Source organism: Aphelocoma coerulescens, chromosome 2 (genome assembly GCF_041296385.1).
Source record: "Aphelocoma coerulescens isolate FSJ_1873_10779 chromosome 2, UR_Acoe_1.0, whole genome shotgun sequence".
Taxonomy (NCBI): domain Eukaryota; kingdom Metazoa; phylum Chordata; class Aves; order Passeriformes; family Corvidae; genus Aphelocoma; species Aphelocoma coerulescens.
In genome coordinates, this window is record NC_091015.1 from 10,112,459 (window position 1) to 10,126,634 (window position 14,176).

Sequence of the window (14,176 nt, forward strand, 5' to 3'; positions counted from 1 at the left end):
TCACAAACAGAAGGAATCCATTTGGTAACACACTGAAGTAAACACTTGGAAACTGTAGTTTACATGACATGGTTACATACTGGCTTTGGAGAACAGACTACACATTCTGTCACTGTCAGGTGCCTTTCTGAATTACTGTATTCATGGGCAGAATAAATGCTATGATTGCAACATGAGAGGGATGAATAGCTGACAAAGTAACAGAAATTTACTACCTGTGTATGCAAGAACATTAAGTACCACATGCATTTGCTTAGTATGCCTACGACCAAACAGCCAAAGGAAATACAATGAATGCTTCTTACTGAAAACCATTGCCTTAAAATAACTTTGAGCTTAAGGAGTGAAAAATCTTACCTGCAAACATATTGCCAGGTTAACTCTACAGCCAAGTGATGTGCTGACAGCCCGTGGATGGAGACCCAGGTCTTTAAATAACTTTGAAAATGACTGAGTAAGAGCTATTCGAGGTCGTTCTTCAGCCACCACTACACATGTCCGTACACGTGAAAGGTCCAGTCCCCTTGCCTAGAAAGAAGTCAAAATGTAACAAAGGCCACTAATGGGCAGATTTAATGCAAAACAGTAGTTCTTAAGTGTATTATGCAGGTAATATGAGTCAAGAGGAATAGCAGAACACAGGCTAAGGTATCCGTACAGTTTCCATCTTTCCTGGAGGCCGGATGGCCAGATGACACTCTAATAGCTGAAGATGCACATACTTGCTTGTCATCTCAACATTAGCACATAGGAAATGATGGGCATGCTAATTCTGAAGGGAGGGGATGCTATTTCCCCAAATTAATTCAGACGACAGTGAATAACAGCAAACAGGAAGCAATGTCTAGACTTGGAAAAACTGATTAGGAAATTATTAAGCGAGAATGGTAAAGGCTGGAGACATCATAAATATCAGTATCTCAAGATTCAATTTATTTCAGTAGTACACAGGAAATTCCAGGTGATTTCAGATATTTAGCTGGCTACCTGGCTTTTAATTCTGGGGGAAAAAGGAAGATATACCCTCCTCTCCATACAATGAGGACCACCTAGTTAAAACAACGCAGTACTTTCAAGCATGTGATTATTTAACTACAGGGATCAAAACCAAACTAGTACTTCATATAACCAGGGCACTCAAAAAACACTACACTATGTAGCACTCCTTGAGGCTCTTGGACATTTACACCTCTGTTTTCCAACACTTGCCTATCAACACAGGCTGCAACACAGATCAGAAAGCCTAGGTAAATAAAAGCCTTTCCTTGATGTTTAACAGCCCTGTGATCAGAAGAATGACTGGTATTGATACACAGCCTTTGGCAAGGAGTAACATGGCCTCTGTGGAAGCTGCCTATGCCCTCTGATGATTTTCTCCTCACAGCAGACAGTCAGCAGAGTGTTCAAGGCTCCCAAACCCCACCATACAGGCGGCAGGGCGTGCAGGACAGCAGAACCACTCACCTTCAGCGACTCTGTTTGCGACCCGAGTCCCTTAGTACAGAGCTCCATGACTGAATAGGAACAAAAAGTGTCTCTCACTTTGTACTGACTCACGGCAAGAAGCCACAGGGCAGGATTGGTCTCCAGTTCTGAGGGAGGAATCAGAATAGACTGGTGTCCTGAATAAACGCTGCAAGACACAAGATTCATTAACACACACTAAACACCAGTGTCCATAGGCAAGCCATGGGGAGCTTGAATATACAGTTTATCACAGCACTGGATGAATCATGTGGAGCCTTACAGTGCTCCACAGCTCCAGAAGTATAACATGATGTTTAACCCTGTTTTTTTGTCATACTTTCAGAGTCTATGATGAATCATGAGAACTGCAGGCAGAATGTGCCCCTAAACTACAAATTTACTTAAAATTCCTGGGGACTTTGCTGTTAGAACTGTACCAAAGAGAGCAAAATAGCTCAGTTATAAATGGTGTGAATAAGCAGTACAATAATATTAATAAAAATAAAGCATTGCTGACAAATACTTTGGATTGAGTAATTAGCATTTTAAGAGACCTTGACTAAAAAAGTACTTTATTGCTTAATATGGAAATAACCTGTCTCCTGCTAAAGGAAGCAAGAGGTTTGCAATAATTTTCAAGGGAGTCAATTTGGCCCCAATTCAACAACCCTTGCGGCTTTAAATTTCTTCTGTGAAAGTTTCATGAACTTTTGAAACTTAAATATACTACATTTCTTGTATACTGGATACCCACTGAGTAAAAATACTGCTAAAATACACTTATCAGGGCCCTGACGGAAACAATTATGTCAGAGCTAATTTCTCTGGTACCTCAGATTCTCCCCAAGGGAAAAATATTCCCAGTTTGATGAGTTTATTTCCCATGGGTTCTGTGTTGTTCACTCATCTCACTCAGGCAGATTTACCATCAATTTTACAGTCCCCTCACATCTCAATTTGTGATCTGTAGATATTTCCAATTTGAATGGTGACAGCGTAAAGCCTCCAAATCATAGAAGTTCTGAGAAAGGACCATAAAAGCCCCTGAGATTTATCATGCACAAAAGAATTTCATTTGTGACTTGAAAACTGAAATGCCAGCTTGGTAAAGTAAAGTCGATGTTTTCAAATCCAAGTGTCTGAGGTAAGACATGAAATGGAACTTTATCTTCAGGAAAATGAGCATCTCTCTAACACTGGACATCAGGACACCTTTGCAATTCTTGCAGATGGGCTGCACACACTCACACAGGTTCCCTCCTCGGTTAGTGAGTGCCCCCACTCCCCCCAAACCCAGATGAGAGTGCTTTCAAAAGCTGTGCCATGTAGAGCAAGGTTTGTGTGACCTGGATGTCTTTACTTGGTACGATAAAGGCAAAAAAAGGTGTACAAGTCCAGCCACAACAGCAGTTAATAATGCAAATTGTTTAGGTCTCCACTGGAGTAGGAGCCTGATGATGTCATGGAATATGTATGAGCTACAGTTCAAACAATTTCATTTATCATACAGGAGAAATTTTATCTTTGACTGCTTGTCCCCATTTATGCCACTCTGGGTGATTCATGACCAGTGGCTTCCATGGAGAGAGGTGCTCTGGGATGGGGCTGACACGATGGCCACAGCATAGGACAGGCAAATGAACCATTACACTTTTATGGAATCAGAGTAAAGTATCACTGAGCCTTGAGCATGTGCTGCATAAGCATGTGAAAAGAGATCTTGGCAATGTTACCCAAGCCTGAAAGGGGAATGCCCTGAGCTCAAGTGAAAGATCACACCAGTGAGGGAGTAGTACCAGTTTTTAGTATAAATAATACCTCACTCTTTCTTTTTTAGCCAATTCTATTAAGTTTTTCAGAGAAGTAAGACCAACAGACCTTTTAGCTTAGGGCTTCGCAAACAATCAAGGTGTGCAATCTGTCTGGTAAATACATAATTCTTACAAACAGGAAGCTGTAACCACTCATGTAAAAACCTGGGATGGGCTCCAATCTGTACAAATATGGTATACAGAGTTTCACTCTCAAACCCATCCCCCTGACCCTGAAATTCTCTAGTTGGTGCAACCAGTATCAGGGGAAAAAAATTATCTGCACAATAAATACCTCAGGAAACATGATGTCAAATGTCAGAGAATTATTACTCACAACCACATTAAGATCCCTTAAGTATCACTTATTCAACTGGGCAGACATACCAAAATCAAAACCAAATCAAAAGAACAAACTTTATCCCTGTACTGAAAAGTGTTCCCACAAATTCCACAGTAAAATGGGAGAAGAAAGCTGCATTGCTTTGGTAGGAAAACAAAAAATTGATTCCAAATGTATTTTACCAGAAAATCATTTAAAATAGCAGAATTTACACCAAAGACAAATGTTTTCCCCCTCAGCAACACTAATATGTGAGGATGAACTGTCTACCTCTCTTGACCAACTTATGGACAAGAAAGATACTTGGGTTTGCTCCCACCAACAGTCCTGCAGCAAAGCATGAGGATTTGGATGCAAAAAACCCCATCTTCTTCAGACTGAGGGGAACAAATACTCTTATGATCAGGCTTAGACTAAAAAATTTATTCCAATTAGACTGAAACAAATTAAGATGTTGCTTGCATGTTTTCTGAGTTTTCTAATGCCTCAAAAATACTATGGAGTTCAGGATCAAACTGCATAGCAGAAGGAAATATCTAGCAGGCAGGAAACTTTCTGTGGTGGAACGCCTCACATGTGCTGCTCTTGTCTGCAATACACAAACCTACAGCCAGCTGATACCATGCCTGGAAACTTCATGCCCAACACAGGCTTTGCCTACTGAACTGTGGTTTAATAATCCATGCATATCCTCTGATTTGCTAGAGCAGTTGGTGGAGCTACAAGAAGAACTACAAAGGCATAATTGTGGGGTGATTGTGCCAGTTCCACAGCTGAAGTGGTTTATGCAGCACCTGGTCACCACGACATCAACCGTAACTTGGCTCAGCTCCCTGAATCAATCTCTGAAACATTACTCAAAATCTGTGTTTCAGTCCAAGCCACAAAATGCTCCTGAAAGCTACATATCTGTGCAAATTCACAGATTTGTACTCCCTTGAGAAGCTGTCTATCACCTGTGTTTTGGTGCAGAGAAGCTGAGGAAAAAATACCCTTGCACAGCTGGTTGAAGCATTTCTACCATTCTGGTGGTTCCAAATCACTGTGAGATGTTAGAGGCCATTTGCTTATCATGAATGCCAAACACCACACAGAGGACCATGGGCTTGAACAAACTGCAGTTGTGCAAGGCTGCTTTGGAGATGCTGGATGAAGCTTGATATGGTTCCAAACCTATAGGAAGCTCTCTCAATGCTGCCTCCATGTAATTCTAGGTATGGTAGAGTTAATTCTGAAACTGAGGCACTGAACAAGGTGAGGCAGTTCCATCTCACCTTGAAACATCATAGGTAAGATGGTTAAGCTGTCAGCTTGGCTATTCTCATACAGGAACAAAGAAAATCATGGTGAACACTGTGGCAGCAGGGCGGTCAATGGGATATTGGGAAAACTTGGGAGTTTAAATATAAACTGATGAACATAAATTCCCCTTTCTGAGATTGCAACTATATATGATACAATGGACTAGGTGCAAGATTTAGTTATGTAAATACTGGGAAGGAACTGTATCAAGATTGTTTCTTCCATTGGTGCAGAAAACTGCATCACAAAAGTATCCACCTCCTGATGCAAGTCGTGACAACAGGAGCAGACACAGTGCAGAGCATCCCTTGTCACGATGACTTTTGGCATGCAGATTCAGAGGGAAATGCCAGGGTGGCTGAGGTGGGAGATCACCTTTTAGAAATGCTGTCTTCCTTTAGGGAACTGCAGAGCAATCCAGGGGAAAAAAGCATTCATGTGGTGGACAAAGCCTTGGATTGTGGCAGTAAGTGAAGAGCCTTGTCTGCCTGCACTAAGCAAGGGCTGCCCAAGGACACGAATCCTCCAGGTAAAAGCACCAGGATGCATTTTGGTATGATGGTACCATCTGATCACAACACTGGCTCTGCTGCTGGCAGGCTGTTTTGGCAGCATATGGAGATTCCTGGAAGGACCTCTTGGCACTTAACTGTTCCACTGAATTGGAGCTTTATCCCATATTGTGCTGAGGCAGATTAGCAGAAAAAGCTGAGGTTTTATTATAGTTCCAAAAATTTCAGCAGGCCAATAAATGCTGACAATGGCAAGTGCAATTTGCAATTGCATTCTGGCAGGTTACTGACCCACCACTGCCCTTACCCCTGGGTCCTTCTCAGGTGACATGAGCTGCTTTCCCACTTAACTGGAGGAGGCAGGTGGGTATTGCTGAATCCTGTCAAGCATATGCATTTGGTTTCTGCATTTCTACAGATGATTTTTGGCATTTGGTGTTGAGGGACAGGTATGGGAGCTGGGTGCTTGGTAGAGCAAAAGTCTTCACAATCACCTGGACCAGAGCTTGTAGGGAGGACAGTACAGGCTATAGAGGACAGTGCTTAGGCATATATCTCTCTTGGGCTTCAAAGGACTTGGGCAAAAATTAAATCTTCAGTTCTGGAGACCCACCATGTACTAAAAAAATGGACTTTTGGAGAAAAAGTAACCATCACCTGCAGAGTCCAGAGATGATGGCTGGCACACAGCACTCTAAGAACATGACTGCACATGGTAAGCAGATAACCCATCAGTACCAGAGACAGCAAAAGGCCACTGCTCAGCCTTTAGCATCATTCTCGTTCCTTATCCCCATCTCTCTTGCCCCACTTACTCCCCCATGTATGGGCATGTCTCCAGAGGTGATAAGAGTAAGTCTGCCAGCTCATCTCAGAACTCACATATCAAGGTGACTCAGGGCTTTCAGCTGCCTTTGAACCTTCCACACTTGAGGGAGGTTTAACAGTACTGTTATAATGTGGAAGGAAAGCAAATTGCCTCTTCCACAAATTGCCACTGGCTACAGACTCTGCAGGAAACTGGCACACAGCAGTGTGAGGGCAGACAACACACCTTCACACTCCTCCTGGGCCAATTATGCACTTTGCAAAATACATGACAGATGTTTATGTTCATATCCTTCACTTCCCATGTCAGGGTTATCCGGTTCTGATGTGGGATTTAGGCTTCTTTATGCAGTCTTGCCTTTAGTTTGCTGCACATGGGCTGGAAATTGGGGGAAATGCTCATGCCTGCCAGTTATCTTCAAGTCAGCCTAAAAAACCTAACAATAATTAGTGATTCCTAACACAATAAACCTTCCTAAAATGCAGTTCTCCTGTTGGTGTTGCAATCCCTTGCTCACTTCTTGCACAGTTCCACCTGTCTGGTTACTAAGAAACCTTGCAGACTTTTGCAGCAGAAGCTACCTGGCAGTACCACTGTGGATTTTGGCTTCATGCTATGGAACAGAGGCAGCAGGAGCAGGATAGGAGAAAGCACCTTCCCTGGAAAGCCTTCCCTGGACCATTTCACAGCAACCGTGTTATTTATTGCATGGCCACTGTGCACCAGAAAATTCAGTTCCTCTGGTCCAGTCTGAGTCTCACTGACTTCCACTATTACAAGCTCAGTGTCTGAGAATATATATAAAATTTATTTAAAATTATTAATGTACTTAATTTTAATTTGAGCAAGGACAATTCTGTCTTCCAGCAGTAAAAGTAGAACTGCAATTTGAGTTGGCTTAGCTGGGCTAAAGTAGAAGGAAAATTCTTACTCCATTGCATTACTCAGCAACTATCAATTAAGTGAATCCTCACTAATGAACTGCAGAATGCTCTATTCTGCCCCACAGTGACAAGCATTAAGACAGGGACATCTTAATTTCAGGAAGCATTTCTGAACAATGGGATTTAGAATTCTTTTTTTATTTTACATTTGAGGGCTTTTTTTTTTTTCCTTTTAAAGAATGTAATGCATTTTAAAATGTAATGCAATGCAAGTCGGAATACTAGGATCACCTTCTCAGAATGGATAAATGAGATTATTAAAGAGAAAAACGCAAAGATAATGTATTCTTTTATTGAATCATTAATAAGAACTCGTTAAAATTAGGAAGTTAGGGGTTTGTGAACTCACATGGGGCTGATGTCTGCTGCCACACCCAGGACTTGATGTTCAGTGATAAAGGTTCCAAGGAAACCCTGCTGGAGCATGCGGCCAGTTTAGAGGGAACAGTTCTTTTTAATGTATTGCTCTGCTTTGCAAGGTTTCTTTTCTTTATTATTTTATAACCTTTAGGCCATAAAATAATAAATTTTTTAAAAATAAAAAACTTTGCAAAACTATGCAATATATTCCAAACTTACCAAAGGGCTGGCTCCATGCTCCAGCAGCTTTCCTAAGTAGCTTTGACCTCACAGAATGGGGCATTCTGGGGCACCGTAGTGGAGCAGGCCAGCACAACGTCTAAGCACCTACAATGGGGATAAAAGGTTAGTTTTTCTTTCAATTCCTTAGTCAATGCCTCCTTTGGTCTAGTTAATAAAGGAATTTAAATGTACTTTTAACTGCACCCAGCACAGGAGGTTGCTCTTGCTTCCTGCTGGGCTGTTAAAACAAAGAGTTCCTATTTAACTCTCAAAAGCCCCTAGCTTATAAAAAATTGAAGACCTAACTTCATTTCCATATGCCATTAGAAATATTAATTTAGTTAATGGAAGTGGTGACAAGACAATCATAAGTTTTGAGTAGAATTCTCTGAGTTAGAAATCTGGGTTGAAATGTTGGGCAGGATCCAGTTATACTGAACCACAAAGGGTAAAATGCAAAGTCACAAAATTTTAAGTTATGAGCAGTACGAGCCTTGTAAACTCCAGGATGTGTTTTTTTCCTATGACATCAAATAATACTCATTTCTAAAATAGTAATGAAATGGAAATTAAGTGGAATTAATTAGGCTATATCTGATGCCAGCTTTCTCCAGCTGACAATCGCAATTCTAGCAGCCTGAAGTTTTTCTGATTTAATAGGAACAGGGGATTGTGGCAAAGAAGAGATTGATGCGATGGTTCACAAGACTAGAGTGTTGCTGGCCTGATCTCAGTTCCTTCAACTCCCTTGTTTCCTTCCTCTTTTTTAAAAATGGTATATAAAATTTTCTATTCCTTCTATAAGCTACAAATGACCACAGACTCTGATTGCTTTCTCCCAGAGGCTTGCTGCCTTAATTCACTTGCCAGTCATAAACAATCTTCTCCTTCTGAAAGGCTGAATACTATCAGTATTGGGAAGGACCTAAGGGCAGCAAATGCATACTTGTTGGAAAAATGGTTCTAGAAGAAGAAGAAAAAAATTTGTATTCAGGAGAGTCTCGGGCACCACAAATTACTTGGGTTTTAGACTGGACAACATTTATCTGTGTTTTATGGCTCTATCATGATGTTGCATAGAAATTATTCTTGGATGCTGTGCACTCCAGCACTATCCTATACAATGATACATTCCTTAGCTGAACTCTCCTGTGGTGCTGTACAGTCCTTCCCCAGCCTAACAGTGCTGACATCAGTTTATGCTGGAACACTCGAGTGTTTATCAGAAATAGTCACCTGACTTTAAAAAAACCAACATTTAAAAAATTAAACTTAAAACAGAGTGATTTAATTAAAATCTCAAAATTTCTGAAGTTTTTTTTCTGCAGCCTCAATAGTTTTACTTTTATGTTGGGTAAATGAAATGCTGAAAACCTCAAAGTTTTTCAAAACAAAGGCAATGCTAATCTCTATGTAAAATTCAAAATATTATTAGGCAGGTATAGCTTAAATCAAAAGAAACTGATCAAGAATGAATAAGATAATACTGTTAATCTTTGGCCTATTTAATATATGATAACAAATATTTTAAAAGGGCAATAAAGCATGCCAATAGCCGACTTTTAAATAACAATAATTGCTGAAAAGAAATTGTTGCAGTTGTTATCAAAAAATACTTCCTTCAGCTATTTAGTAAATTGGTACAAAGTTTATCCAAAGTATTTTTAATGCCGTGGATTATCTTCATTTTAGTAACTAAAAATAGCAGAACTGCTAACACCAAAGAATTTTCTGTGGAGAGTGCAAAGATGTCAGACTACTGTGACTCTGAGATGCCTTCATCAAAATGGGCTCCATTAACACTCCCACAGTTATTTTCCTTTGCCTCTGCATCAACCCAGCCAACTTAAAAAAAAAAAAAAAATCAATAGACCTGCTTTCAGTAACTGAACTGTAGCTTCCCTGGAGTATAGAGATAGACAGAATTGTTATATTTCTAAATGTATTAACCAAAAAAGCTGATTCGCATTTCACTAGAAACGTTTTGTTCTCTGATAACTTCGCTACTGCCATCAAAGTACCTGCAAAGAAACACACTTCTGTGTCTGCAAAAACCATATCCTGAAAGTCCCACAAATGAGGAAGTCCCCTGATATCTACTCCTGCTTTCAGATAAGAGAATGAAAAAGAGGACACAAGGAAACCACTTCCTTAAGGTAATACTGGTAAAGCACTGATTTCATCAAATGAAACAAGGCAGACCCTGCAGAGACAGCAGTAAAGCGGCAGGACGTCAATGAGCAGCTGTGTTGATGCTCTCTACTTCCAAGCCTAAATACCTACGGCCATGCCCCGCTCAAACAAACCACATCCTCCATACAGCAGGTTCCATATAGCTTCCAGCAATTCCAACTGCCTGTGGCAGTCCCAGAGGCACTGTCTGTTCTTCCCATCCTTTCATCACTCACATCATCCGTTCTGTTGTGCTACAGTGCAATGAAAACCATGTTTCAGAAAAGGCTGAGGAGAAGCCTCACCTGCAGAGGCACCAGAGGACAAACCCAAGTCCACAGTAGGGGTCCAAGCAGATCGCGACTTCCCGGGAGGGATAAAGCTCACACTGCAGCTTAATAGAACGACAAAAGGCACTAGTGGCTGCATGAGACATCTGAAAGACAACAGCAAAGCAATTAAAATGATCAACTGTGTCATTGGAAAGCTCACTCTCAGACTGTTCCAAGTGCTTACATCAATTACAGGATAAAACCACCAAGTAAATATTGACTTTATGCTCAGTGTAAGCACACAGGTAATTTATATCTTAGAAAACATAATTTTCCTTCAAGAGGGCATCCACATAATTGTGAAAGGGGAGAGGAGACAATGAATGGTAAGTTTGAAGTGATTTAGGAAGAAAGCTGTGAGTGGTTTAAAGATGTGCTTCAAGCTGTATGCAAAGCTAATGATAACATGCTACAATTCCTGGAAGAATAAAGGAATTAATGACTGAATTAAACATTTTGTTGATAATCAGTATCATATTTTAAAGTACATATTTCTTAACAAAATAAATAAAAAATGCCAATGAACTTTTTAAATTGAAAGGAATTTTGCCAGCAAAACAGTACTAAGGACCGAATCATTCAGCCCTAAAAAGCCCAATGAACTTAGCAAAGTTTCTGTAAATAAATATCTGTAAAATATCTGCATGTTATCCAGCTCCTAGTTGAGAAAAAGACTCCTAAAATTTTGGTAAGAAAGCTCTCAAAGATAAAACAAGCAGAAAGTAGAAATAAAAAACCTGATCCAAAGGAAATTATTTCGATTTTTTTCCTAGTAGTAGGATGCTTTCCACACTCACCCATCCTGACTTACAAGTTCTAATGACAACAGAACAGGAAAATATCTTTTAATGTTTGTCCTCTCTATTAGTAACAAGAAAGACACCAGTGTAAGAAACACAGCCTGAATAGGATTTAACTTACCAAACCTTTGATCTCTGCCACATAGGGAGCTGGTTGCTTTATATACTGCTCACTGAGAGTCAGTGGAGGAAAATGGGCACTTTGAAGGTAAAATTTATTTGATCTTAAAGTAAACAGGGGAATAAAGCTCCAGAAGTGACTTTTTCTCCATTCCAATGACAGCCATAACTGAGGCTGGATGTGTTCCAAGTGATGCAAAAAGGACCAGTTCAGAGTGGGTGTCTGTATGGTGATCATTTGCAGTCTGCAGATTAATTCTACTCAAGCTGAATCAAGACCACTTTTTCACCCAGGATTAAACCGAACTCTATTACAGAACTGATAATCATAATTATTCTGTGAATTTTTACACCATAAAAATTGTGTGCAAGCTGTTGAAAATGTTGTGAGTGACACAAGTGGAATCTACTACTTTCAAAGTGATTACAAAACATTTACCAACTTTTCAGGAGGCACAGGAGTTATTTAGCCATTTCTTTTAATTGAGTACCACCGCATTATGAATATAAGCCTTGTGGCCTCTTTTGATCATTTTATAATTAATTAATCACTAGTGATGATGTCGTGGATGGTAACTGTTTACATAAACCTGCTGAGTCAGTGACCTGCAGGCTCTGTGACCCAGATATTAGAAGCTAATCAAGAATTCCTTGATAGATTTATCTGTATTTCCCTCTAGTCACACTAAGAAAGGCTCATCGACTTGTCCTGCCTTTGACTATCTTTGAAGATTCCCAAATACTCACTTTGCATAGTTAGTAGTCATTTCAGCAAGTCTGATAAAGTGTAATTCAGACCTGATTTAATACAGATGACTGCATCTGAAACAATCATTTGAGGCCTCTAGAAGAAATGAAGACTTATGTGACATTTTCTCCTTTAAAAAACAGATGTTTTAGATAAATCAGATAAATTACACCCAGAAGTCCCGCTTCTCTGTGTTGGCTGGTGAGGAGCCCAATGACCACTCCACATCTGTAGGCATTGTACTATTCAAAGTTAGATGGAATGAATGTTGCAGGAGTGTCCAATATGTGACCATCAGCAAGGTCAACCATTTAACCATCAGTCAGCCTCAAGCTGGTCACTTCACCAGCCCTGTGCTTCAAATTCTTCACCTGAAAATGGGGAAAATGGTGTTTACTTTGTTTATAAAGTATGCTGACAGTTTCTGCAAATAGATGGATAACACCAAAGAGTATGAGGAATTCAACATAGGCTCTGAGTGTGATACATCACCAGAGATTGCTAAAGTAATCATATCCTCGGATATGCAACAAATAGGAGTGAGGAGGTAACAAGTAGGAATAACAGTGATTTTACTTTGTCTTGGTGAAACCAATAGTGAGATGATACATAAATCAGCAGATAGGTGAAAAAGATTTGATGAATTGTGGCTAGAGGGTTCGAGAAAATGGCAGAATAGATTTCAAGAGCTCAAATGCCTGAGCTTATCAAACAAATCTATCAATGAATTTTTGCAGCTTACTCTAGTACTGTACTAGGTGAATATACCAGAGAAATCATCATGTCCCTCAATTGCATGAAGAAGAGAATATTGAAAACCAATGGCCAGTAGCTGAGTTGCAACAAGAAGGGAGCAATGAATGGGCACTGGAACAAGCAGCAAAACGATGACAGTCTCATTTCCTTCACAGATTGGAAATAACAGATGCCTAAGTTGAAAAATGCTTAGACAAACTAGTGGTCTATGCACAGGAGTAATGGAATGAAATTTTTAGTCTGAGGAGGAGGAGATGGGCTAAACCCACCACACGCAGTCCTGTAGCAAGTAGAGAAGAACTAATTTAATGTCAATGGAATCAAACAATGACTGCAAGGAAGGAAGCGCTTCAATTCCTAGTTCCAAAGATCACAAGGAGTCACAAATTAGGAGCAACCACCTGCCAGCCAGGCAGGACAGCAAGAAGGGCAGCTTTAACACAAGTCCTTACCTTTACCCCTGCCAGCATGCCAGTGGTGGAGACACTGAAGTCAAGGTAAGCAAGCGTTTCAGGGTTAGAAGGTTTGTAGATCTGTGCAGGCCGCTTCTTTGGCAAATCGTCTGGTGGAGACAGAGACAGAAAATGTGTGTATGTCACTGACAAACACGGTGACAAAAGAGTCAGAGGTCCCCTAAGCCCAGCACCCACCTGTATCTAGGACTGGAGGCCATGTCCTGATATCCACTGCTGCCGCCGCCTCCCGCGACCGTAGCAATTTACATATTAATTGCGTAGTCATTAAGCAGGCAGAGCGGCTCACCTAGAAAATCCAGAAAGAAATAAAAACATGATGGGATACTAATTAACTCTCCCATGAAAATGGGCAAGACTGTGACTTACTTTCTGCCAGAACAGGACACAGGTGTATCAATTTTATGTTTTCTGATCAGCAGGTGGGAAGCTGCTCAAAAAATGCAGCTCATGAAGCAGACAAAGTCATGTGAGTTTTACAACTTACATGAAAACTGCACTTTGAGAAGAGCATTGTAATGAAATTACAGGAACCTTAATAGTGAGAACATGACCTTTCCAACACATTGTATCAGCTCTCACCCCAAAGTGCCAGTAAAGAAGACTGTCTAAAACATTTCCTGTATGATGATAATATATCTTGGTTTATAAACAGTATTTTCAGATAAACCAAAACCTAGTCTGACGTTTTATATGAATAATTTTACTATCTTAAGTCAGTGTTACATTAGCCATGTATTTCCAGTTCCTGTGCTAGTGATAAACCACTGTGAACTCTTTTGATATTGGCAACAGTAGCTCTAGAACAGAAATTGTGGAAGTGGCACTAAGAAATGAAATGGTGAGCTTACTGCAAATACCATCTGCACTGAATTTTAGATTATACATGCTGAATTCTCCTTTTAGATTTGCTATTTTTAAAAGTTCATAGGTATCAACTATAAGAATATTTCTTACTGATTATAAAAATTAATATCCTTAAGGA

At 40.1% G+C, this 14,176-nt stretch overlaps 1 protein-coding gene across 8 annotated transcripts in view; it reads right to left on the bottom strand.

Annotated features, from left to right (window-relative positions):
- Positions 1–14,176, bottom strand: part of DIP2C (disco interacting protein 2 homolog C) — a 310,705-nt gene that overhangs the window by 36,955 nt on the left and 259,574 nt on the right. For 6 of the 8 annotated variants that reach the window (XM_069006440.1, XM_069006439.1, XM_069006436.1 and 3 more), the window contains 5 exons: positions 13,369–13,480; positions 13,171–13,280; positions 10,268–10,398; positions 1,465–1,633; positions 358–528 (listed from right to left, as the gene is read on the bottom strand). In XM_069006440.1, coding sequence (XP_068862541.1) covers positions 358–528; positions 1,465–1,633; positions 10,268–10,398; positions 13,171–13,280; positions 13,369–13,480 — 693 coding nt within the window. Of the gene's footprint in view, positions 1–357; positions 529–1,464; positions 1,634–7,540; positions 7,626–7,787; positions 7,896–10,267; positions 10,399–13,170; positions 13,281–13,368; positions 13,481–14,176 lie in introns of those variants that run through there. The other 2 variants (XM_069006441.1, XM_069006442.1) reach the window with 2 other exon arrangements.